Source organism: Mus musculus, chromosome 2 (assembly GCF_000001635.26).
Source record: "Mus musculus strain C57BL/6J chromosome 2, GRCm38.p6 C57BL/6J".
NCBI classification, from domain to species: Eukaryota; Metazoa; Chordata; class Mammalia; order Rodentia; family Muridae; genus Mus; species Mus musculus.
Genome location: NC_000068.7, coordinates 69,999,068 through 70,025,419, shown reverse-complemented (window position 1 = coordinate 70,025,419; position 26,352 = coordinate 69,999,068). Strand labels below are relative to the sequence as shown.

Sequence of the window (26,352 nt, the reverse complement as noted above, 5' to 3'; positions counted from 1 at the left end):
GACACACACAACCACATACACACCACACACATACACTACACACACACACTCTTTAGCCTTTATCCCCCCTATACACAAAATCTTATCACATACACCACATACACAACACACACACTCACAAACACTCTTTAGCCTTTATCACACACAGAACTGTGATGTGATATCTGACTTCTTTCCTGTTGTATTTTCAATATTTATCACCCTGCAAAGTAGAAGTCCAATAAGTATGTTCTAAATAAATAAGTTCTAAACACTCCAACACTAAAGCTATTTTACTTTCAAAAGACACTGAAATTTTTTATTCACTCTAATCTTCAGGGAAGATGAAGTGGCACAGTAGGGGAGTTTGTCTAGAAACCTGACTTGAGTTTGATCCTTGGAACCCACATAAGGTAGGAGGACTTAGAGAACCAGGCTTGCAAAATTGTCCTATTACCTCTATATGTATGCTGTTACGCTCCCCCGACACACAGAAACATCTATACACAAGACATTCACACACATACACATATTCTTTAAAATCTGCTCTTTAAATCATATCACTTAATTACCCCCTTCAATTCATTCCTGATTGGGAGTTTTCTAAAGTGTTGCAAATAATGTCTATTCAGTATTTAGGGGTCATCTCAGAAATCACATTGCTTGAATTCTGCCCATTTGCTCATCACTGTTGAATGAAAGGGTGATTGCTATAATCAGGCAGTTATGAGGCCTGAGGAAAGGCCTGGTGTGAGCAGGAGGGGTGGAGCCAGTCTTCATTTATCACCTCTCCACAGCTGGCAACTATGAGGTATATCACAGAAGATGTATCTTGGTGATTTGATTCTCGTGGACAAAACCATGGGTTTTGGTTTTGTTGATGCTTTATTTTGTTGTTTTCGGACATGAACTAAAAAAACAAAAACAAAAACAAACAAAACAAAAAACAAAAGGAACCTGAGACTGAGCAGTTACAATCCCAAAGGCAGTAAAGTAAGGAAGGCTGGGTTACACCCTCTTCAGTGCTTATGGTCAGCGTCTTTCATAGATCATAAAAACAATAAATACCAGAACGTATAAACGGAATTACTATTACTCTGTCCTGGTGAACTACAGGACAGAGGTGCACTGATGAGAATGGTCAGTTCATGGAAGACCACGGACCCCTCAAGACAAATGCCCTTACGAAGCAGTTTCCAGGCCTAGGTAGGAACTCTCAGCAGACAACAGGCCAGAGTCATGCTTCTGCACCTAGCACAAACACTTAACACTTAGCAAAAGTGTGATCGTAAGACCACACAAAACTAACAGGACCTGGTCCTTCAGGAGGAGGCAAGAGAACACAGTGAAAGGCGGTTCCTAATTACCCCATCACTCTCCTATGTCATTCTCAATATCATTGGAAAAGAAAACATAAACATTCAACATTATAAGGATCTTGCACAAAGCAAATGACAGTAGGTTTTATTAACATATCTTACAACGTCAATTATTCCTAGTTTTGTAATTTCTGCTTAATTATAAAGGTTGATTTCACTTCTACAGTAATGTACTGTATTTAAATGATCATTCATACAAGATCACACCAGTACATGTTTTTGAATAATATACACACATCACTCTAACTTGGACCTGTTATTTTAAAAGTGGGTTTATAAATGGGACTTATAAAAGTTAGGGGAATGGAGGTTCTAATTTAGCAGCATGCATGTATTTATTCAAGTACAATTTCAACCAAGTGCTTTTTTTAAAATTTACTGGTGACTAATTCACCAATATCAAAATAAACACTATCAAATATCCAAATTTTAAAGTTAAGGCTAATATTTTCACTTCACATCCATATGCACAACCATAAACATTCCATTTAAATATGTAGTGATCAAAGTCTGAATACATTATACCATGTATATATAGCATCAGAGTTCCAAACTGTAAAATTACTCAAGTTCATGAATCCTGTAACAGTATTTACTAGAGATGTAATTAGCATTTTGCTCTTCAACCACACTTACAAATGGTCTGCTATTTATAATGACCGAAGCAAAAAAGGTAGCAGGCTGAGCTTGTAGCGCAGCACTTTAGAGAGCAGGTGTAGAAGGGCAGGGATTTACCTGAAGAAGTCATTCTACTCTTAACAAAGTTATCTCACCATTTTGGAAATGTATATAAAAATAGCAAGCTATTCCGGCATATTTTCTTAAAATGCTCCAGGCAATCTTCTGGCATTCTGAACACATCTGTGTGTGTACTACTCTGTTCCCCGTATTTTAATGCAAAGCCACTGTTTTATGTTAATTTCATAGTCTGTAACGCCATCATCAATTCAAAAAATTTTGGAACATGGGTTTGATGTTACTTTGATATTTTCTCATTCAATGTTTTGTTGTTTAGTTTTACAAGTAAAAAAATGTAATTTTATATAGCAAGCCATGGAAATCCAAAGTACCAGGAATTGCTTGATAGTACTATATATGAAATAATCATCAAATTATTCAATCACCTGGAAAAAAAAGTCTTGGTACCAATAAAATATGTTTTTCTGTCATCTTCTTTCCCTCTTACTAAGTGGATTTTTGCTCACTCATTCCCATTCTGAATTAACCCCCCACCCACCCACCAATAAGCTGATCCTCACTGCAATGTCTGAAAGCAGAAGCACGGCTCACTCCCAGGGTCAGTACCTCTGGGCCTTTTCTGCTGTAGGAAGCACACAGAAACATCAGTGACACTGCAGGAGCCCAGCAGACAGGAGCTTCTTCAGTCACTGAGGAGAGTCCCAGAACTTAACGCCCATGTGTTGGGCAGATGAGCATTTCAATCTGATCACATAAATAAAGGCTTGGTTGGTAAGGAAAGGTGGGCATGCACAGAATCAAAACTCTGCCATGTATATGTTCTTAACCCTTTTGAGTTTATTGTAACATATGCTCGTCACTAACAACTCTTATTTTCATTTAGTTGAAATGGCAAATTGATTTTGTGTATGTGCGGTGCTTAAGATGAAACTGGGGTTCTGTAAATGTTAGCCAGGTAAGCTTTCTACCACTGAGCTCCACCCTCAGCCCACACACACTTATTTCTAAGGACCTCCCCAACCACACACACGCCTTGCCCTCCCTCTGTGCGCTGCACTGCACTGCACTGTATCTTACAGCTAGTTCAACTATTTACCCGCGGAAAGCATTTATGAAATTCCTGAGAATGAATTAAGTTTTCAGCAAAGCCTTAAACTTTAACAGATTCCTCACAATAAGAAAAAAATGTAAAGTTCTACTATTAGACCAATTTTTTACTATACAATATTTCACATAAATCATGTTTTACATTTGTTTCTAATTACATACAGCGAAAATCTCAAATCAACACAAGGGTGACAAAGGAAAAGATGCATTATGTTTAGCAGATGCAAATGAGAACACAAAAGGAGCAGGGAAACCTCAAATAAACCACATCCTCTCTGTCGGGGAACAACCAACAGGGCGTTATAGGGACAATCATTTCTCAATGATTTCTGTGGACAGTTGTGCTTTTATTATTGTGCACTTAAAAAGTGACCACTAAAGAATGATTTAAATTATTTGTTGTCCGGATACTTGAGAAAAAATATTATACCATTACTGTGGTTACCAAGCACCTAATTTTGGGAAGGCTGCATAATGTATGTTTTCTTTTTATCCCTCAGCAAAGACATCAATCCCCCCAAATTAAATTAAAGCTTATTGTTGATGAAAATCAATCTCAGTGAAAATGATAATATATGCAATGCTGAGGTGTGTGTCACAGCCCATTGTAGTGCGGACCCCATCTTTTATTGATGTGGTCAAACGTGTGGGAAACCCACTGCTGCTCGAGAACTCTGTACCGCTCCTCACAGATGTAGAGAGGCTTGCCTCGCCTGCAACACAAGAATAGCACAAAGCATTAATCATGAGAGCCAAACAGGCTTACCCATGCATTCCTTCTTCAACACACTATGGCAAAGATAACAGTATAATTTCATTTTATGTGTCCTGTATTTTGGATAGGAAAACTATCTCAAAGCTAGAAATAACTATTTAAATTAATGATTGTCATACTTTGTAACATTTTAAGTTGTAATTGCAAAACCAGGTGTGGCACACTGGTTTCTCCTCTCCTGCTGGAGCTTCAGGAAAACCCTTGACATGTGTTTCAAGGCAGGGCTAACCTGAGGTCCCGGTCCTCTTCTCCATGAGCATCCAAGTAGACGGAACCCCAGAGGCAAAAGCGGTGGCCTCGGATGATGATGATCACTGACGCGTTGATTAAAAGGAAAATTCCTGTTCCTGCACCACAATTCTGAGAATGCTTTAAACAAACAAACAAACAAACAAACAAGAAAAACCAATGCACTTTAAATCAAATGGCCATTGTAGAAATCATTACTAATCTAGAACTACTATTAATTTTAAAATAATATTTTCTCTCTTTAAGCCTGTATCCCCAGCTCCAACAGCTCATGAATAAATGAAGAAGCGTTGAAGCGAGCACAATGTAGAAGCATTACCAGCTCATCTAGCGCTAAGGCTGGCTGGCCCCCAGTGCATCAGTGAAGGCTGCTGCCCTGCATGTTAAAGGCGGGCAAAAGAGAGAAGAACTGGGATTGTACTTAAGAAAGGCTTTACTTTATTCTTAAACACAATCTGGGTTTTACCAAGATCTGAGTGTACTGTCTAACTCACAGACTGTGTAGAGCTCAGAGTCTCACTGTGCCACACTCCCCAGAGCCGGGCTGGATGGCTCTGGTCCATCTGCTTACCAGCACACATTCACAGTAACTTTGCTGCTTGCAGCACAGGCCTTTCAGGCATACGAAAGTGCCGCAGACGAGGCAAACAGCTGGGTCTTTAGGAACCTTGGTGCAGACACTGCAGGTTTTTCTATGATAGTACTGAAAAATAGTGTTGTAATTCTCAGGCAACTGTAACAGGTGTGGTAACTTCCATCTTGATTCTTGGATAAGCAAGGCCTAAAACATCCAAAAATAGTCATCAGCCCTATGTACACAGGATACTAAAGTTATATGTTCAAATTTTAAAATGATTTTATTTTAGGATGAAAAATCTACTTTCAAGAATGTGACTTATTTATTTAAATATTTTTTCCATTTTACAAAAAACCAAACAGCCCTTTAGTAATTATTCTTTATTTCCATACAGATTTCAATTATAGCAGATGTAAAACTTTAGAATAAGCATCCTAAAATATGTTTATTATTTTAAGAGAGGAAAAAAATAGTACCTCTGAACATGCATGAAAATATATCTCTAAACATGGAAAGATATTAACTAGTTAATTAAGCATTCTTGACACCGGGTCTTGACCTGTCATATACAAGTGATTCTTCAGCTTGTCTTTAGCATAAGTCAGAGCTACAGTATTGTTCCTATTTTAATGCTTTATATGAATTCTCCCTCCTGAATATGTTATGTTCATATACTTTAGGCTGTCAAGATTATTTGTATCTGTAAGTGCTAAGGGCCTAAAACTCTTTGAATAAACTCCCTGTTTCGTATGGAAAACTCAAAGCCAGCTATAATTCCTGCAGAGCACGCTGTATTTACTACTTGTAGGAATAAAACAGTACTGGTGATTTTTTTTCTAGATATTACTCCATTCACATTATAATTCCATATATTCATTAGCCAACGAATTTCTGTAAAACACTTTCTAGGAATTGGGAAATTCAAAGAAAAATAAGAATTTCTGTTCTGTGAAGGCTTCATTAAAGCAACAGATGATAAACAGCCGCTAAGCTCAGCAGCACTTGGGATTCAGAGCTCACCACACGGGAGGCCCTGGGTTGACTCTTGTCCATATAAACACAGCAATGCTTAAAGAGGGTGACGCAGCAGCAGAGTTGGAGGAGGTAAGGCTGTAAGGAAAATTGATTAGCAGACACTTTTGCTGGAAGAGGCCAAGCCTCAAAAAGCATAGATTCAACAGAAGACAGTACTGCTGCTAGGGACAGAAGCAGCAGCGATAGGCATGCTTACAGGCACTTCAAAGTCTGCAGTACACTTAAACATATTTGTGTCAAATGAAGCAAGGTAGCAGATTCATGATATCACAACAATGGAAACACAAGCAAGACGGTGACATGTCTTGACTGCCAAGACAGAACCTCAATGAGACACAGCAGGAACATGTTCCATGAGAACTAGAACATGCAATGATTTTATCTAAGATTAGAAGTCACCTGCATCTGGTCACCAAGGCTATGGATTCCTCTCAAACGACTCTTGCAGTAGCTACTTTCTGACTTCTACAATCAGAAAAGTAGTCTGGAGTCTCTTCACCTCTGAACAACCTGGTAATTTATCGTCTTACTCTACTAAAAGGTCAACAGAATGACCCTGTGAAATAACGATGCCACCAGATCACTTCGGTTCTCAGGAACAGAAACCATGGCAATGCAGTGGCCTGCAGCCTACCTCCACTCTCAGTCACTGGTCACTATAAACCCTTTACCAACCAAGCTGGCAATACAAACCCACATTTAAATGTTACAGACATAATCTTTTAGTGTTCATTATCAAATACTTTTAACCATGAGACAACTCTACAACTAAGAATACTATTTATTAACTTTAACTTTTTTTTATTTTCCAACACCACTATGATGGTTGTTTAAATGATTTAATTAAAATCTACAGACTTAAGCCAAAAGTAACAGCTAGTATACTTTTTTAAGTGACATATTTCTGCTTTTTTTACTACTTATGACTTGACTCAACTATTATTTCAACTTTATCAGTTTAAAACCTGCTGCCACCAACGACCTAGATTTGACTTCTTCCATTAGTCCCCTACCTAGAAGCACATTGCCCCCCACTTCTCTCCATACCTTTCCTTGCTCTGCGTGTCTCTCCGTAAATGATGTTATCTCAAAACACCACTGAGTTATAATGTCAAACGCTGCAACTGGCCAGTCCAGACACGAGGCACTGATGAACGGGTGATCTGTTTGGTAAAAAGTTGGCAGAAGTCCCAGGCAGCTGGCAAGGACTGAAAATTCTTCTTCTTCCTTTTAGATGTGAAACAGAAATTTTCAAGATATTTTAGCTGTCACACTCCCCAATGACTTTGGGCAGCAGGAAACCAGGAGAGCTGAGAACAAGTGACAGGAGCTCGGGTGACAGAAGGAGAGGCTCCTTCTTTACTTTACCCAAGCATCCTCCAAATACTTAGCTCCTAAACGGACCAACGGGTGCTTCCTTTAGGCAGCGGTCACATATCTGATGAATAGTTGACAGGCAGTAGCAACTCTATAAACGCTCTTCAGACAACAAAAGAGCTATTTTGGGTTTAGGAAGCATACACACTGATCTGGGTGTGGTAGGCAGCCCTGTAATCTAGGAATATGAAAGTTCAAGTTTGAAGAAAGACTTTGAAGGCAGCATGGAGTATCAACAATCAGACTATGTCTCAATAACCAAGCACTGGTGATAGGGTGCTTGAAGGCTCTGCATCCCAAAAAATAGGGCTGTAGTGGACTCCTTGCCAGTGTACATAGAGAACAAGAAAAATCATAGAATTCACAGAAAGAAGAGCTAAATAATTTTCTTGGGCTCTCAATACACATGAAACAAAAGAAAATTTTAAAGTGAGGTGGTGGTGTGTAGTGTGCCTTTTTAAAATCCATAGAATGATCTGTCTGATCTGAAGCTCTGTTCACTAATAAAAGAACTAGAGAAACTAGAATGAATAACTCATATTTATTTGTTTTTCTCTCCTGACACAGGCTCACATTATGTCACCCTGGCTGGCTTGGATTCTCTAAACCAGACTGACTTCAAAAATTTTATTTTCTTTCTGAGACAATACCTCATATACTCAGGCTCATCTCACATCCACTAAACAGATACGGCCTTAAACTTTTGGTCTTCTTGCCTCTACCTCCTAAGAACTGGGACTGAACACAAGGCTCTGTGTATGCTAGGCAAGAATTCTCTAACTGAGCCATACCACCAGTCCCCTTAAGCTTTCTTTCAAAGATGTTAGTCTTGTAAACATATATATAGATCTTTCAAACAATCATGACTATATTGGAGGCTAGCGGATCTCTTTTCCTTATTTGGTGGATCAATTTTCTTCTCTACTCGAAAAATAAACCGATCCTTCCATACTTTGAAAATGTTTCAACTCCTGCATATGCATTATACACATATATATATATACACATAAATATCATGCTTAAAGTTTAATAACATCTTATAACTCTAAGTAGATGGTAATGGTCAACAAATACATAGTAACCTTGAGGCACTTGATAAAAACCAAAACTATCTAATTGCTAAACATCACATTCAATAACTCAAGACAGAAGGAACAGAAAAGCTATTTTAATCTAATATAATTCAGGCTTCCAAGGCCATAAATATGGTGAGTTGTATTTCTACATCAAATTTCTTGAGTTGGTCGTTCAAGTCAGGACCAAGCCAATGCATACACATACTTCAGTCTCCTGTCCTGTTTCTCTCTTGCCTGTTTTTTTGATTCACAGCTCTATGAACTAAATTAAACCTGCAGTAATTCAGTCATCCAACTTTTAACACAATTATCTAAAAAGCAAGCATTTATTTCTATAAAGATGGTCTAACAGCCACCCTTCTGAGCAATGCACCTTTTAAACGAGTATTAAAAGCATGTGACGCCAGTGATAAAAGTACCCAACAGAATAAATACCATTCTTACTCAAGCATTTGGCCTGAATTTACACTAACCTGATCTAAAACTGCTCAACCATTCCAAACTAGCAATGTTATCAGAAAAAATAAAGGGGGTGGGGGGTGCCAGTAACATAAAATAGTTAATATTCAGGACATCTAGTCCTCTGAGGAAAACCAGAATATCCTCGTTGCACAGTCTGCATAGAAAGAGACAGAAGGAGTCTCCTATGCATCAGTATGGTTTGGAAATTCGCCCACTAGAACACCAAGGCCAAATTATACCTGGCAACTGGGTAAGTCTTCCCCAAAGAGGTGGTGCTGAAGAAGGCTGCTGACCCTGAGGAAAGGCAAGCAGAAATCCTGTATGTATCTTTCCATGGACTCAGGAGACCAAGCAATAGGACTGACCTAAAGTTAAAACAGAAAAGTGAAGACGTCAAGCTACAGCACATGCAGCTTTTCAAATGTTCACTCCTCGTGGCAATAAGATCTGAGTTAACAGACGTACCATCGCACACTCCTGAGCGCCTTCTTCATAATATAACTTCCCTTTAGACAGCTCACTTATAACAAAGCTCAACAGCACTTCGTAACACTTTTCTGCATCACATGTATCCTGGGAAAAATTAAAATTTTAATTTTACATAGGGTATTGAGAGATTACAAAAGAAACCTCACTGGAAATAATATTCTTTAAGTAGTAAAATTGTAATTGAATTATATCTCAAACACACGAATTTCATTTCTTCTAAATTCAGATTAACTCTGGAATCACAATTAAATTGAGTAAAATTATTCAAATTTTATTAACAAAATTAAATTATTCTAGTTATGTCTTTAAAAGACACACACACACACACACACACACACACACACACACACACACACCTTCCACTGCTGAGAACTCATCCTAAGTAGTCGCCTGGCCTAGGGAACACTGACTCAGAAATACTTTACAGGCAACAAATACAACAAATTTGAACCATATGAAAAATGTTTGCAAAGAGTCAAGTAAAAGTGTGTATAAACAGCCTCCTGACAGTGGCATAAGTCATTTCATATGAAGTTTAAAAAAAAAAAAAAAAAGGCCTTAATGTTTGCAGATTCCCTAAAGTTTCTTTTTAACTTTACTGTAAAAATGTAACTGTGATAAAATGTGTGATATCACACAATATATAAACAATCACATTAGATAATGTCCTATAAATGAAGCTTAATAACAATAACCACTTCTATTTTTATAAGAAAAAGTTATAAATAAAAATTTTCAATATGATCTTTATATCAGAGAATTGTATCTCTTACTATTATATTAAATAATAGTAAAAATACATAAAGTATAATAATAATGTATATAAATCAGAAGAAATATTTTTCTATGATATCATTTTACTCATTAACTATACTTTTAAATATAAAGAATAACTAAATAAATACCAGGAAATGTAGTTTGTCCTGCACTCTTACTGTCCCCTCTCATGTCCCACTTCACTACCATCTATGTCAAGGGATCAAACCCACAGCTTAGGCCTGCTAGACAAGCATTCTCGCCGAGCCACACCTCTGGTGCCACCCTAAACAGTGGCAGCATCCCTAGCTGGCCCACAGATGTGTTACTTGATGATGCTTGCCTGTTGATGCTCAGTGTGTCATCCATGTTGCTGTATCCTTTTCCCTAGACTGTGAACCCCAAAATGTCCACTATACTGTCTCGTTTCCACAAACTTTTCTTCAAAATGAAACTCTAGCAACAAGTATTTTCTAGCTAATGAATGGAATTTATCTAGATAATTTTGGAGCTTCTGGCTTTGGAACTTGATTGAACATGCTTTTTTTAATAATCAAATTCTTATTTAAATTTTTTCTTCTGCTTTCTACTGTGCCCACTCATGTACATCGTGTTCTAATTCTAAACTAATGAGAACATGGACTCTAAAATCAAGAGCTGACAAACTAAGAAGAGGTAGCAAAAGCCAATGGAAGTCAGAATTCACAGGCACAGGACAGAAGGGACAGCGCAGTGGTTATGAGCTGTTGCTGCTCTTACAGAGGACTGAATTCAGTTCCCAGCATACACAGAGGGCATCTCACAACCACCAGTAGCTCTAGCTCGAGGGAATCTGGCACCTTCTTCTGCCCTCTTTAGCTACCCATTCATACGTGCGCACACGCACGCGCGCGCGCACACACACACACACACACACACACACACACACGCACACACACCCCAGTGATGCACAAGGTCTATCAGCATAGGTTCAAAGCTTTTGTCTAAGCATTGCTTTGTGAACTTTAGGATAGGGGTCATGTCCTTAAAGCATATTTCAGATTCTATGGTCCTACTTTCAACAAACAACAAAAAGTATCAAAAAGTGTTTGTTTTGAGACCATCTCATGTACTCCAGGGGGCCCATGCTCCAGGCCAGTTTGAGCCTACAATGCTTCTGCCTCCACCTTCCTTAGCTAGGAATGCTGGCAAGTCCCTAACATACAGTCTGAACTTGCAGTTTACCTTTAAGAAGGGTGAGGCTCAGACAGTTTTCCATTCTATGTCTAAAGATGTAACATCTGTCTTCAAAAGCAGACTGGCATACTAAGTTCAGTTTGATGGGCAACTGGCCAATCTGCTATTTAAGACACAATGCACTTTGATTAAATGAACTATGTTAAATTTCAGCGCATGGACTTGTGATTTGGGACACTGTTCACTGCTGGGACAGTGAAGGTCCCAGTCAATACGTTTCATGCACTTATAGGTGGAGTCAGTTCTTTTGAACCAAGAGACACAATTTGAACTGGAACATTTTTTAAATAACTTCTCTTAAGTTTAAAGGTTACTACAAAGTCAGGACAAAACTACTAAATTTTATGGAGGCCAAATTTAGAGATATTTTCTGTATCTAACAATGTATAACAGTGCAGTATCCTGGTTACTTTTATGTCAACTTAACAAAAGCTAAAGTCATTCAAGAGGAGGAGCCCTTAATTGAGAAAATGCCTCCCTAAGATTGGGCTGTAGGCAAGCCTGTAGTGCATTTTCATGATTAGTGATTAATGGGGGGAGGGTCCAGTCCATTGTGGGTGGGGCACCCTTGGTTGTTGGTCCTAGGTTCTATTTTAAAAAAAAAAGGCCTCTGCCTCCAGGTCCCTTTTGCCCTTCTGGGTTTGAGTGCCAACATTGGCTGCCTTCAGTTTACAGTGACTAAGGATAGCAAACCAAATAAAATAAATTGGTCATTTCATTTTATCAAAGTTACAGTAGTCACAACTAAGACGTAACAAAACATTTTTAACTTTTTTTCCCCATTTCCATTTAAAACCATTTTTAATTCATTTTGTCTAACACTCTTGGGCTAAGCTGTGGCTCACTGGTAGAGCACCTGTCTAGCGTTCAGGAGACTTGTACTCAAATTCCAGCACCACAAAAGCAAAACAAGAAACCCATGACAAATACATACTCTCATTTGCTTCCATTCCACCTTCAATGGCCTCCCCTGACTATGAAGTGAGAGAGAATTCAGGGAAGAGATTACCTTTCTAAGAGCCCCGGCGTGTTTCCAGGCTGACCGGTCCTCTTCAGTGCCCTTAACTGAGAGCGCCGCCAGGGCCTGTGTGTACAGCAGGGTGAAGAGTACTTTCACAATGCAGGTGAAGTGCTCTGCAATGGCAAACACAGCACCGGCTGTTTGCAATGCACATATTTTGAATCAAAATCTACTCCACGTGCCTATACCTTTCCCTGCACGTGCACTTTTTTCAGCATTTGTGTGGTTGGTAGAATGAAGCCATACTGTTCTACTGCTCTTACTGCTGCTGCGACCAAATATGTGACATAAACAACTTAGGGGAGGAAGAGCTGCTTTTGCTCCTCGCTTCAGCTGTAGCATGGTGACAAGAGGGCAGAGGCTGGGACTGGCTCTCAGCTGCTGCTGCCCCCTTCTTCCCTTTTCCCATTGGCACACCCTATGAGATGTGTCAGTGACAGTGTCCTCTACAAGTGTGCTCTCTGTGACCTGGAGAGCAGGACTGTGATCCCAGCTACTTAGAAGCTTTGAGGCAAAGGATTGCAAGTTCAAAGCCTGTTCTGCCTGTACACTGAGCCCAAGGCTAATCTGAAAAATCAAAAATATTCCTAATTCTACAACTGCGCTTCATAGTGTGACTTGCCTCATTCTTGCCCACTTAACAGACTATTTCCTAAATATGACCACTATACATTTCACATAATTTGCACAAATCAAAACTTTGATAAATATCAAAACAGTAAAATGTTATTAAAATCTGTTTGAATCAAATTTCCTCTTAAATATTTAGGCAGAGCTCACTTAATCCAAAAGGTTTAAATCTCTTTCTTTTTTCTTTCTCTTTCTCTTTCTCTCTCTCTCTCTCTCTCTCTCTCTCTCTCTTTCTCTCTCTCTCTCTCTCTATGTGTCTCTCTAAAAGGTTTAAAAAATCATTCTTTCTCTCACAATGAAAAATTTAAAATGTGTTTTATTTTATGTATGAGTACACTGTAGCTGACTTCAGACACACCAGAAGAGGGCATCGGATCCCATTACAGATGGCTGTGAGCCACCATGTGGTTGCTGGGTAGGACCTCTCTCTGGAAGAGCAGTCGGTGCTCTTAACCACTTAGCCATCTCTCCAGCCCTTAAAAATGTATTTTGACCAAAGTAGACAATGACTTCACAACTCAGTTCTAAACCAACATTTGCTTATTAAATCTGTTCACAGCCGGGCGTGGTGGCGCACGCCTTTAGTCCCAGCACTTGGGAGGCAGAGGCAGGCGGATTTCTTAGTTCGAGGCCAGCCTGGTCTACAGAGTGAGTTCCAGGACAGCCAGGCCTACACAGAGAAACCCTGTCTGGAAAAACCAAGAAAAAAAAAATCTGTTCACAAAACCATGATATTAAGGAATGATTTAAGGGTCATCTAGTAACATGAAATTTTATACAGATTTTTTTTCCTCAATCTAGTCTAATCCATTAATTTAACCATGAAAATCCAAATTTCTCTCTCTCTTTCTTTCTTTCTCTCTCTCTTCCTTCCTTTCTTTTTTGAAAATCAAAATTTCTTAACTTGTTTTAGAACACAACTTTAAGATTTGTTCCTACTGAATAAGAATCTGTAGGATCCAATATCTCAGCACACTGATCTCTCCCCTGTCTTTGGGCGAGCGCTGAAGCCAAGCGTCCTTTCTGAACACAACCCCACAGCTACATGCAGCAGGCATTCAGGCAGAGTCCTGTGTTACTAACTGAAGTATAACTCCCTCTACACAGCAAGTATCTTCCCTTTTAGGTTCTCAGGTTTATATGATCAAACTATCCCTATAAGGGAAATATATATTGAAATACTTAAAATATAAGACAAAGCAGCTTTTTGTAGGTTAAAATATAATATACTGTGTATTATCTGACTACATTAGCAATAAGCCACGGTGAGCCTAAACTAACCAAAATTTTCCCCCATACACATATACATATTACAGAATTTAAAATTTATTTTGCAAAGAGAATGAATTAGGTTCTTTGACAAGTTTAGGTTTTAAAGTCTATAAAATAAATGGATAAATCCATAGCTATAGTCAATCACACAAAAACAATATTAAAAATAAATAAATAAATAAAAAATATTAAAAATACCTAAACTATGTTAAAAGGAGAATATGGTGAGTACCTACTGATAATCACTCCTTTTGTGTTGATTAAATATTTCTGGAACTTAGTAAAGATAATGATGTATTAAAATGTATCAAAATGTAAAATAACTGTAAAGATGTCTAAGCAGCACACTGTATGCTATGTGAATATTGTAATTAAAATATTAAATCAAGCCAAGTGTTGGTGGCATGTGCATTTAATCCCAGCACTTGCAAGACAGAGGCAGGTAAATCTCTGAGATAAAGGCCAACCTGGTCTACACAGTGAGTTCCAGGACAGCCAGGGCCACACAGAGAAACTATATCTTGCAAAAAAGCAAACAGAAACAACAACAAAAATTAAATCAAAATTCAGAGTTGCTATGAATGCGATTTGGATATTAATGACATTTTACCATTTACCAAATATAATTTACTTGAAATATTATAATTTGTCTGTACTTAAAATAAATGGTCACTTCCTACCCCTAGGTTGATTTTATTAAATTATTGTATTGAAACTGAAATATGCACAAACAATGTTTCCCATGGGGAACATTTTGCACCAACATTACACTGTAATTACAACAGCAAAACAGGGCTAGGATAGCGGAGCCCACCCTCAATCCTAGCACTCAAGAAGCAGAAGCAGGGGGAGCTCTGGGAGTTCCAAGCCAACCTGATCTAAACAGAAAATTCCAGATTAGGTACAACTATATAATGATACCCTACCTCAAAACAAAATAAAGCAATAAATCAGTTTTTCAAAACAAAAGAAAGTTTATTAGGTGACAAAATTTTAAGTGCTTTAAGGTAAAACCTATAAAAACTATGGAGCAATACTTAAAATGTTGCTAATTTAATGTTAAAGTTGTTCATCTAATGTTATAGTGCTAACACTAATTTAAAATGATAGGATATCGCATTTTTAATAGAACTGCAATTACCTACTGTGTACATGTAGTTTTGGAGGCGATATTAAAGGTGACACTTTGCAAATTTTTTCAAATTTTCTTTCACATTAATACTTCATTTTTTTTTAAAACAACAATATTTAAGTTACTTTCCTCAAGTATTTTACATCTTGTTGATAAATAAATAAACTGACAATTAAAAAAAACACCTTTATTTCTCTCTTACCTTCCTGGCTGTGATTAAAATATACTACTAGGGCTGGTGAGATGGCTCAGCGGGTAAGAGCACCGTCTGCTCTCCCGAAGGTCCTGAGTTCGAATCCTAGCAACGACATGGTGGCTCACAGCCCCCCGTAATGAGATCTGATCACCCTCTTCTGGTGCATCTGAAGACAGCTACACTGTACTTATTATATAATAATAAATAAATCTTTGGGCCAGAGCAAGCGGGGCCGACCAAAGCAAGCAGAGGTCCTAAAATTCAATTCCAAGCAACCACATGAAGGCTCACAACCATCTGTACAGCTACAATGTATTCACATACATAAAATAAATAAATAAATATTTAAAAAAATATACTACTAATAAAATACTATTTTTCATTAAAAAATTTTTTTTCTTTCTTCTTCTTCTTCTTTTTTTTTTTAAGGAGAAAGATTTTACTTGATTTACAGTTTGAGGAAGAGTCCCTCCCAGCAAGAAAGCAGGCACACAGGGCACCCTGTCCCATTATCTGTAAGGAAGGAGCAGTGGGAGAGGACTGGGGGGACGCAACAGCAGTGCACAGCTGGCTTCCTCTGCTAGATTCAGTTAGGGGTCCAGTCTATGCACGGCGGCCTGCCACATCTAAGGTTGGTCTTCACTGCTTAGTTAAAGCTTTTCTCCATCATTCTCACGGTCATTCTGTCAGCCTGGATGTCCTATTTGTCCCCTAGAATCTCTAGAATATTCCAAAAGTAATCTGAGGGTCTGAATTAAAGACCTACCTTTACGTAAGGGTTGTGGCATCATTAAGATCTGGATGAGCAGAAGGGATGTCACATCATGATAAAGAATTGGAACTTCTGGCTGCTGGTCTTCATTCCCCACCCTAAAAGAAAAACGGCATGGTCACGTTCTAGAGCACTGCATATCTTTCTAATTCATTTCACATCTAACATGTATGTCTACAAAACAGAAACAAAAACAAGAAAGGAATCTTAACAGAAATGCTTGATGGCCATATTTCGCTTTACTAATACTGTAATTATTTTAGTAATGCATACATTTCTTTTGTCTTAACTTGAAAACTTTACATAAGAACTTTATTAAGCCTTACTAAAGTTAAATACCTGCACTACATTAACATGACACTGAGTCTTTTGGATCACTGAGATCACAGAGACTAAGGAAACAAGTCAGATAAGGCAGCTCATAGATCAATCACAGCGAGCTCAAGATAAATAAATACTCACCTTATGAAAAAGCACAGGCACAGAGCCGAAATCTGGACTGCTTAATATTCTCATTAGAACTTGTTAAGATTTTATTGCTGACACAAATTCTAACAAAAGCCTTAACATTTGGATTTTTAACACAGGATAATCAAAGAAGAACTCACACACCACAAAAGGTATCAAAGCTAGAGATGGGCAGCACTATGAAAATACAGACCTCAAGCAGGGCTCACATGAAAAGAGCGCACACCTGCCTGCCTGCCTGCCTGCCTGCCTGGAACTGAACTCAGAATCTCATACATTCTATATATCTAACAAGCACTCTACCACCAAGTACAGTCTTAATATTAGAAAGTTAATTATTTTTATTATACATTCAAATTTTCATGTCAATAAAAGTAAATCTCAAGCTTCCAAAAGTTGCTAAGTTCTGAAACTCTATTTCTGACCAGGCTTGAGCAATATTGTTTAAGCTTGTCATTAGGCTCTAATACCCAGCAAAGAAATCAGTAAATGCTGGCACCTACTATGTGCCAGGCACTGGACAAACAGCTGGATGAGTTGATTCCTGCTTCTGTGACTCTTATGACTACTGATGAAAGATAGCTCTTTAAATTTCACCATTCCCTAAAATACTTCTCAAATACTGTACTTATTTATAGTCCTCTCTGAGGCCAAGGCGCCCATTATCGCGTGTTTCCGATTTCTATGCTCCTAGCCCCTTATTTTCTAAGACCAAAACTGGGAAGGGAAGGAGGAGCACCATTTAAGTGTCAAAATCCCTCATGTGAATAATTTTCCATATGATCAATAATAATCTCTTAATTACAAGGTTTAGTGGACTTTCTAAATTCTCATCTCATTGCCCCTTGACTTTAGATATACTTGAATACAACTACCTGGAAATATTTTTATCTTTATCTGCTACTGCAGATGAAAATAAATTCCAAGTTATATATACATGTATGTATATATTTATATGTTTATATATTTGTGTATGTGAATATATAATATTATATGTGTCTATGCATATATAATATTATACATTATGTATATAATTCCATGAGAAATCTCCAAGAAGAAAATAGAGATAAATACTAAAAAAATCTTAAGGCTGGGAACAGACTATGCCTTATGAAAGTATTTAACAGATATTGGATGGAGTGGAAATTCAAAGTTTAAAAACAATAAAAAGATAAAGACCAAGTTCAAACTTGTGTCATAAGAATTTCTTTTTTTTAAATGGTAAGCAAAGTAATTAAAGTCAAAAGGCAAATTATCCTTTGTGGAAATTTTTCTACAAGAATGAAAAACAAAAAACAAAACAGCATAAACCAGACCTTGACATTTATCTCCAAGCCTAACCGTGACAAAATAAAATTTAGTATCTTAAATCATAAATAATTATTCATATACTTTAAATAATAAGATGCCAGCTAGGCAGTAGTGGCACATGCCTTTAGGCAGAGGGAGGTGGGTTTCTGAGTTTTGGGACAGCCAAAACAGCACAGTAAGACCCTTCCTCAAAAAAAAAAAAAAAAAAAAAGAAGAAGTAAGACGGGAACAGAAAAATGGAAGGAGATCTTGAAAACATGATTCACAAAGAACTCACAGCCAGGCAAAACAGTGTATGCCTTATAATCCTAGTACTGGGTTTCTGAAGCAGGAGATCTATTAGTTCAAGGACAGCCTTTACTACAGTGAGCTACACTATCCTTTCAAAATATAAAAGAAGGGGGCTGCAGAGATAACTCAGCAGCTGGAAACACTGATTGCCCTTCTAGAGGTCCTGAATTCAATCCCCAGCAACCACATGGTAGCTCACAACCATAAAATAAATCAATCTTAAAATATATTTTAAATATCATATAATATATATGATACACACACACACACACACACACACACACACACACACACACCTACCTGGAGAGATGGCTCAGTAGTTAAGAGCTCTTACTGCTCTTGTAGAGGACCCAGGTTTGGTTTCCTCACCAAATTAGCTTCTTTTTATAGTAGACGGTGACTGATATAGACACTAGCACCTGGTCAGGGTGCAGAGAAGACAAGACTGCAGCATGCCCACCTCTAAATTAGACAGCTATACCTCATGCTCTCCCTAAGGCTCAGGGATCACCATGGAAACAGGAGCAGGAAGAGTGTGAGTGCCTGGTAGTGGGCATCACAGAGGCAGTATATGGTGACAGCCCCACTGTACACATAAATTCAGTGGCTTTAACGCCATGTCCAAGATCTGCAGCAATCATCCCAGCGTGGACAGGGAACACATCAAGTTCTGTCCCTAGATGAGGAGCTATTGGTAACTGATGGCTATGGGGCAGGAACAATCAATTCTCTTTGGCAAGGTGGCCCTGAGAAGCTACAAAACACTGAGTGGGTGCACAACATGTACACCCTGCACATACAGGCACCATCAGGGGTCTCAGTGAGTTGGGAGGGGAAATGGTAGTGAGCCTAGGGGAGAAACTGAAGTAGGGAGGAAGAGAGGTACAACTGATTAAAAAGGACTACATCTTGTATAAAATTTCCAAACAACAAAAAAGATTGTTTCTATCTCAGCACTTTTAAGTAGTAATTTAAAACTAAACTCTAAAAGTAGACTGGTGGGGGGGATAGCAAAATCCACCCATGTAAAGAATACTAGTGGTACGTGCTTATAATTCCAGACCTGGAGAGGCATAGAAGACCAGCAAGCCCGAGGCCAGTGAGAGACCTTGTCTCAAATAAAACAAAGCCCACAAGGAAGGTACCGAGGAATAATATCTGAGTTTCTTCTCTGGTCTCCACATGCACTTTGCTACTGTGTAAAGGTAAATGGTAAGATATTTACAGTTATAGAGAGAACTAAAATAAAATTCTGTGTTGACCTATACTATACTCTATAATAAATCCCAAACAAGTTAAACTGAAAACCCTTACTGTAAAAAGTAAAACCACGCAGGTGCTGGAAGAAACTGTGAGTCAACTGCTTTGTGAGGACAGAGTGAAGCAAAGTTCGCTGACCCAAAAGGAATAACTAGTAAATTGCTAATTTTAAAACTTGAACAACAACAACAACAACAAATATCAGGTAAACAGACATCTGAGAATCTGGTGGGATATATTTTCAACTCATTGCACAGGGACCAGGCTCGATACTATATAAGCATGGCTGGAAATGAGAAAACTGACCTCCTAGTCTTTACAACTAGTTAATAGGTAAGAGGATCACAACAAATAGTCCATGTGGATGGAAGACAAATGTACCTAAATTTACCTGATTTTTTTTTTACTTAGAAAATGTTCATATAGCAAAACACATGGGAAGAAAGGTCAGTTGTTAAATAGTTAGGAGAACTAAAGTGAAGCATACATCATGCTGATGAGATAGTAAAACAAACCTTCAAAGTTATTTTAAAACTGTTTCCTGTTTCTTTTTTTATGATATACTCCTAATGACACATGTTCTAAGAGCAAGGGGAATGTCTGATTTAGTGATTATACTTGATAGGCTCTAGGATCACAGAGACAGCCCTCTGGATGTGCCTCTGAGGGAGTTTCTAGTTTGGGTCCCATGAGCTGGGAAGACCCACCTTCAATGTACATGGCACCAACCCATAGTCCCAGACATAATAAAAAGGAAAAAGGAGATACCAACAGTATGGGAGTCCTGTCTGCGCATGCACTACAGTGAGCTACCTCCTGCTCCTGCCACTCCCACAGGACAAGCTATGCCCTTAAACTACAAGGGAAATAAACTTTCAAGTTGCTTTTGTCCAGCAACTTAGCTTGAAGTTACTTGTTTATGCCAATGAAGTAACTAATTTATGTTTAGCAGTTAATAGTGATGTTTAAAGTCAACAAATAGTTATGCAAATGAGTAATTACATTAATATAAATAAAGGTTTTTAAGAACATAACAAAATGTTATAACTTAAAAGCTTTGCAATATTACAATGTGCCTGAATTAGAAATACCAGTAAGAACTCAAGATCTTTAATCCTTAAAAAAGAAAAAATGAAAAGAGAGGGCTGGAGAGATGGCTCAATAGTTATGAACACTGGCCTTTCTTCCAGAGGACCCAGGCTGGTTCCCAGCACCTGCATCAGGCAGCGCACTCCCCTCCCTTAACTCTCGCTGCGGGGAATCTGATGCCCTCTTCTGACTCCATGAGTACACACACAAGGCATGTATTCACTCAAACCCTTATAAAGGAAGAAAGTAAATCTTACAAAGAAAGGAAGGATGGATAGGTAGGTGGGTAGGTGGATGGATGGACAGGCAGGCAGGCAGCTAGGCAGATAAGCAGGCCGGGATGGCCTACAAACAATGAGGCCCCTTAAGACCCAGTCCATGATTTCTAAGTATTATTAGAGAATTACACAGAGAAGGGGCAATTACATATCTAAAGTGAACTGTGTTCAAACCAGGAAACAAAGATCTTATGAAATACTATATGCAACATGTCAAATGCGTACCAGCCAACCTAGAAGGATTCTCTGTGAGCTAGAAAGGAAGAGTGTGAGCTAAAAAGAATGACCAGAATGAAATGAAACACATTACATATGTAAAATTATAACATCATAAAATAACCAAGCAAGTGGAACTTACTGGTAATCAATGGCAGTTGCCAGAGCACTAACTCATTACTTTCAAAGTTTATAAACTGGGAAAGAATCAAACATTCATCCTGCCAATCAATCAATCAATCAATCAATCTCTCTCTCTCTCTCTCTCTCTCTCACACACACACACACACACACACACACACACACACACACACATACATACATACATACATACATACATATAATATATGAGCCAACAACCAGTCCATATAAGAAAGTTCTTTATAGAAACAATCCGGCTAATCAGATGAGCAGATTCTTCTCTATTACTATTTTATGAAACCTAATGAAATAAAAGACTCAGCAAGGACCACCAGCGGTTTACAAACCATCAGATGAAGAGTAATAAGGATCTTACAAGGAAGCATGAAAGGCTAAGTGAACCCACTGATCAAACTGTGACATAAAGTAGCAGCCAGTCTCTACGTACTTCTAGTTGAGTGCTTCACTTGCATAAAGCCAATAGGATTCTTCAAAAGATTGTCTCACTTCTCAGAAACTTCTGTATGATTTTTAAAGAGGATTATGGTGAATTGTTTTAAATTTTATTGTACACTTAATGTTTCAAGGGGAAATATATTCATGTACAAATTTAATACCATTTTTAAATTTAACAACTATCTTTCTAAAAAGGATTTTAACTGTTTTAATTCTTTCAATAATACTTACTGTGAATTCATATCTTCCACTAACTGGGTGAGTTTTTTCCATGGATTATATTCAGAATCAATGGTATAAAGCCGCATGTGCAAGGCTAATACATGGAACAGCTGATCTAAATGAATTGGGGGAAAAAACACTAATGAGAAAGTTGATACAATTCTTCCAGAACAAAATGTTCTCAAACGTTCAAGTAACTTTCTTCTAATAGTTTTATTACAGAAAAATGATCCTTTTGATTTGATCAGTCATTATAATGAATCAAGTTTACCCCGTGTCTTATGTGGGTTTTTCTTGCTGTGACAAAATCACTTTGGGGAGGCAAGGGTTTATCTTACAGCTCTCAGCTAACCCCCATCAGTGAGAAGAGTCAAGGCAGGAACCTGGAAGCAGCGAGTGAAGCAGAAGCCATGGAGGGGCACTGCTTGCTGGCTTGCTCGCCCTGGCCTGCTCAGCCTGCATTCATATACCATGCAGAACCACTTCTCCGGGGGCCACTGCCCCACTGCGCTGAGCCCTCCGAAATCAAACACTAATCAAGAAAATGCCTACAGAGTTACCTATAGGTCAGCCTTATAAAGAAATCTTCGCAATTAAGGTCCCCTCTTCCCAGATATGTCTAAGTTTGTGTCGAGTTGACAAAAGCCAACCAGCAAACCAAGACTGGCCACCGTAAGCTGCAACCACTTCATTCCCATCTACAGTGCTCTAACCATAACTCCCATGATTCCTAATAAAATCTAAACATGTCCTTGTGCTCAGCCTTCACTCACAAGTGGTCTGTTTTCCTCATCTGCTATAGACAGACCTGTTTCACCTTCATTTCATGCTGCAGTTATACTAGTTTGTAGTTCTTAGTATTGTAGCCATTTCCTAACTCTACCTTCAACTCCCTACCTGGGTATTATGGACAAGACATCCTTAGCAGTTCAAATAAAAGTGAAGTTCTTCTTTGGAGAATTTCTCTGTCCAGGTTTTCGTTCTTTGAACAATTAAACTATTTTAAGCTGTCTATACATTTTAAATTGCTGCACACACAGACAGAAGCTTAGTATAGATCATGGATTATATCTACATAGGTTAGAACTTCCCAAATCAAAGTGTCAGAACTAGAGGCTACCTTAGCTTTTTTAACTAAAGTATAAGCTAGTTTTGTGTTCCATTTGTTGTTGTTGTTGTTTGTAGTGCTGGGCCTGGAACATGCCAGGGAAGTGCTCTACCACTGAGCTAGACTCCTAGTGTCCAGTTTTAATCTTGGTGAAATCACAGAATCCCTTGAGATGTGAACTTCGGCTTCTCAGCTACAGTAACAAGCAGGAGTCTCAGATCGAGGTACAGAAGAGGGCTTATTTTCCTGCCAAGAGATAATGTCTCTCACATGGCACTCTGATACTAATAACTAACCAATATATATCTTCCAGTGACTTCAACAATTTCTACTTCTGGCAAAGAAAAACCTGAAAATCTTCTTTAATGTCACCAGAATCTGTGGAGTTTCATAACTACTTTCCAATCATTTTAATAAAGAAGTAAACAGTATAAACATTAACAAAAACTTTCTCTTAATAAAAAGTTATGCCTTACTTTTTACATTTGCTTGGTCCTACATCTATTGAAGTCATATTGATATGAAGTTCTTCTTTGTCTAATTTGCAACAATCTTTCTCATTATCTTTCAAAGTCTTGTTATTATCCACGAAAGCTTCACTGGTTCCATCCAGAAATGATCCCCACCCTTAAAACTCCTATAACAACAGTCATGGGCAACAACCCATCTTACAATCATGGCCAAGAACCAGTCTCACATGCTGAGCAGTGCCCTGCATCTGGCAGAACTGGTGGCTAAGGAGAGCTCGAGGTCTGACTTAGGAATCAGGAGCAGCACTGCACAGAAGTTGCTACAGATGCCTGCAGATCTGCTCATCGGGACCAAGAGAAATCAGTGGTGAAAGAGAAACTGGAAGCCAAAGAACTTGAGAAAAAGCCACTAGAATTGTATTTATAGTATCAAGATTATGGATAAATTCACGAATTCCAAGCCTCTGAATAAACGTTAATGTCTCAGAAGGAAAATGTGCCCCTGAGCCGCTTTACTGGAAACCTTCTAAGCAACGCTTTCTGGACTCGCACCAAACCATTGTAACTTAGGAATCTGTACTGTGTACTAATTCAGACATAGGATAAACTACATCTTCTCATCTTAACAGATGCCCATTTACAACCTATTATTACACCACAGAGTACACATAAAGTTTAAATGCAGACATTAGAGGTCACTAAACACTCAGCAAATAAACAGTTGCTCAAATCTTATATTCTAGAAATCAAGTGGTATCCCAAAATAAAATACCCAAATCTACTATAAACATTTAAAAAATTATAAATAACTATCAAAATTTCATGTTTGTATTTTTATTGTAAAAAAATTTAAGGTAGTTTGCTTTTAAATCAACCCTAATACATATCTTTTCAAAATCATATATATAATTTTTTATTTATATAGTTTAAATTTATATATAGTATTTTTAAAGGCTGATATGCATTGCTACTGGATATTATTAAGTAACAATGTAAAATTTCTTTCAAAAACTTGAATTTTTTTATTCCTGAGAATAATACATTTATGTAAATCTGATCAATTAGACATTTATACTACTGACCAATCACAATATAGAAAATGCTAAATATCTACATTGTTTTTCTAAGGATTTTGAACACACTGACCAATCACAAAACAGAAAAGGCTAAATATTCACATTGTCTTTCTAAGAATAGAAGCATATTAAGCATCTATTACTTTGAAAACTGAACTTATAATGAACAGAATTTGAAGGAAAACAAAACACCGAATGACCACTTTGCCTAACAGGCTTTCAAAACTGGCACAAACAGAAGCCTTCTAAAGCCTGCCCGTTCAGTACTTACTCAGACAAGATCTTTTCCCCGCTGTGCTTGGACCACCGGAGCAGAGACTGCCTCCTCTATGAATCAGTTCCAGCTCCAGATTGGTTCTGTAAGCAAAGCATTCAAATCTCTCTCGGTTATAAGCGAGGGAGACTGTTTTATTGACATACTTCAATCAAGGTGGAAGATAAACTCTTCAACTTTATTACTTGCAAAAATCACAGTTTATGCAGCATTAATGTTTTTTCTTATACTTAGCAATTAAAAAGTAACAATTTATCCATTTTTCATAGATGTTTAAATTTAAACCTGTAAAAGAAGTACACATAAAACTATGTAATTGTTGCAAAGTCTCAGTCACTTGCAAACTAAAAATTGGGCCTTAACAACAACAAAAATTCCCTGCAACATACTTTATAAGTCTACATATAAATTTAATGAAAAATATGTACTTCAACTGTCATCCAGCAGATAGATAACCACTGTCACTAAAAAATACAAGGCAAACTGATTTTTCTAATGAGGGAACGGTTTTCATTCATTGGAGATTAGATGGTATCTGGAAATTAGTATTGTGAAACAAAACCACCAACACTTAAGTGACTATGACCAACACATAATCAATCATGGTCTCTTTTATAGATTTCTACAATTTCAGTTTTATTAAAACTATTGTATAATTATTGATAGTGGTAAAGATCAGTATTGCTTACAAACATCTGAAATTACAAGGCATTCAGCATTTATTAGCTTATCAAATAGCAACTATGAGTAAACTGATGTTTCAAAAAGCAAACCTATATAAAACCGAAATGCTTAGAGTAACAACAGAATAATTTTACTAAAATAAAAAATATTTGAGTTATATTTCGACTGTGCTGTACTTCAACCATATCACATCACCTTAAATATTTATTTTCAACAAACAAAACTGAGTTAACTAGTTTATATTCAAAGTATGCTAATGAAACACCCACCCACCTTCACCCCCACCTTAAAGAGAGGTCAGACTTCCAGCTTATTCGCTGCTGCAATTCAAGAAAAGACTACATCCTATTTTATTTAAAAACAAAACATTTAACTGGTTTCAGCTATATCTTAAGATGATGTTTCACATAAAACATACAAACTTTAAAATATTAATATTCCTGAGTCTGTACATTTGCTACCCATTTCTAACAGAATGGTTTCATCTTCTTCTTGGGGTGGGGAAGATGCACTTTAACATGAATAAGGTTCCTGCTCAGAGCTCCATCTGGCTGCTGCTGATAAGGGCATCTGTGTGACAAGGGAATTTTCCACCCTTCAGGCGATTTGCAATGCTCACTGAACTTCTAAAAACCTACCAGCAAGGAAGCAGGGACAAGGATTTCATATTAGTGGACAGAAAGCGAGCGCGGAGACCAGCATGTGTTCCTTCATCAAGGGAATATAAATGAGATCAATATATTTTGTTTTCACAAATCTTCTGTTGCCTAATCTGTAGAAAAAAATTAA

The 26,352-nt window shown here is 37.7% G+C and overlaps 1 protein-coding gene across 9 annotated transcripts in view; it reads right to left on the bottom strand.

Moving 5' to 3' along the window:
- Positions 1–1,409: 1,409 nt before the first annotated feature.
- Positions 1,410–26,352, bottom strand: part of Ubr3 (ubiquitin protein ligase E3 component n-recognin 3) — a 127,079-nt gene continuing 102,136 nt past the window's right edge. For 4 of the 9 annotated variants that reach the window (XM_011239758.3, NM_001303033.1, NM_177783.6 and 1 more), the window contains 10 exons: positions 24,877–24,962; positions 21,961–22,066; positions 16,214–16,317; positions 12,206–12,330; positions 9,181–9,288; positions 8,955–9,080; positions 6,848–7,027; positions 4,760–4,969; positions 4,169–4,308; positions 1,410–3,877 (listed from right to left, as the gene is read on the bottom strand). In XM_011239758.3, the coding sequence (XP_011238060.1) occupies positions 3,760–3,877; positions 4,169–4,308; positions 4,760–4,969; positions 6,848–7,027; positions 8,955–9,080; positions 9,181–9,288; positions 12,206–12,330; positions 16,214–16,317; positions 21,961–22,066; positions 24,877–24,962 (1,303 nt within the window). In that variant the 3' untranslated portion in view covers positions 1,410–3,759. Of the gene's footprint in view, positions 3,878–4,168; positions 4,309–4,759; positions 4,970–6,847; positions 7,028–8,954; positions 9,081–9,180; positions 9,289–12,205; positions 12,331–16,213; positions 16,318–21,960; positions 22,067–24,876; positions 24,963–25,066; positions 26,336–26,352 lie in introns of those variants that run through there. The other 5 variants (XR_003953713.1, XR_003953714.1, XR_374518.2 and 2 more) reach the window with 4 other exon arrangements.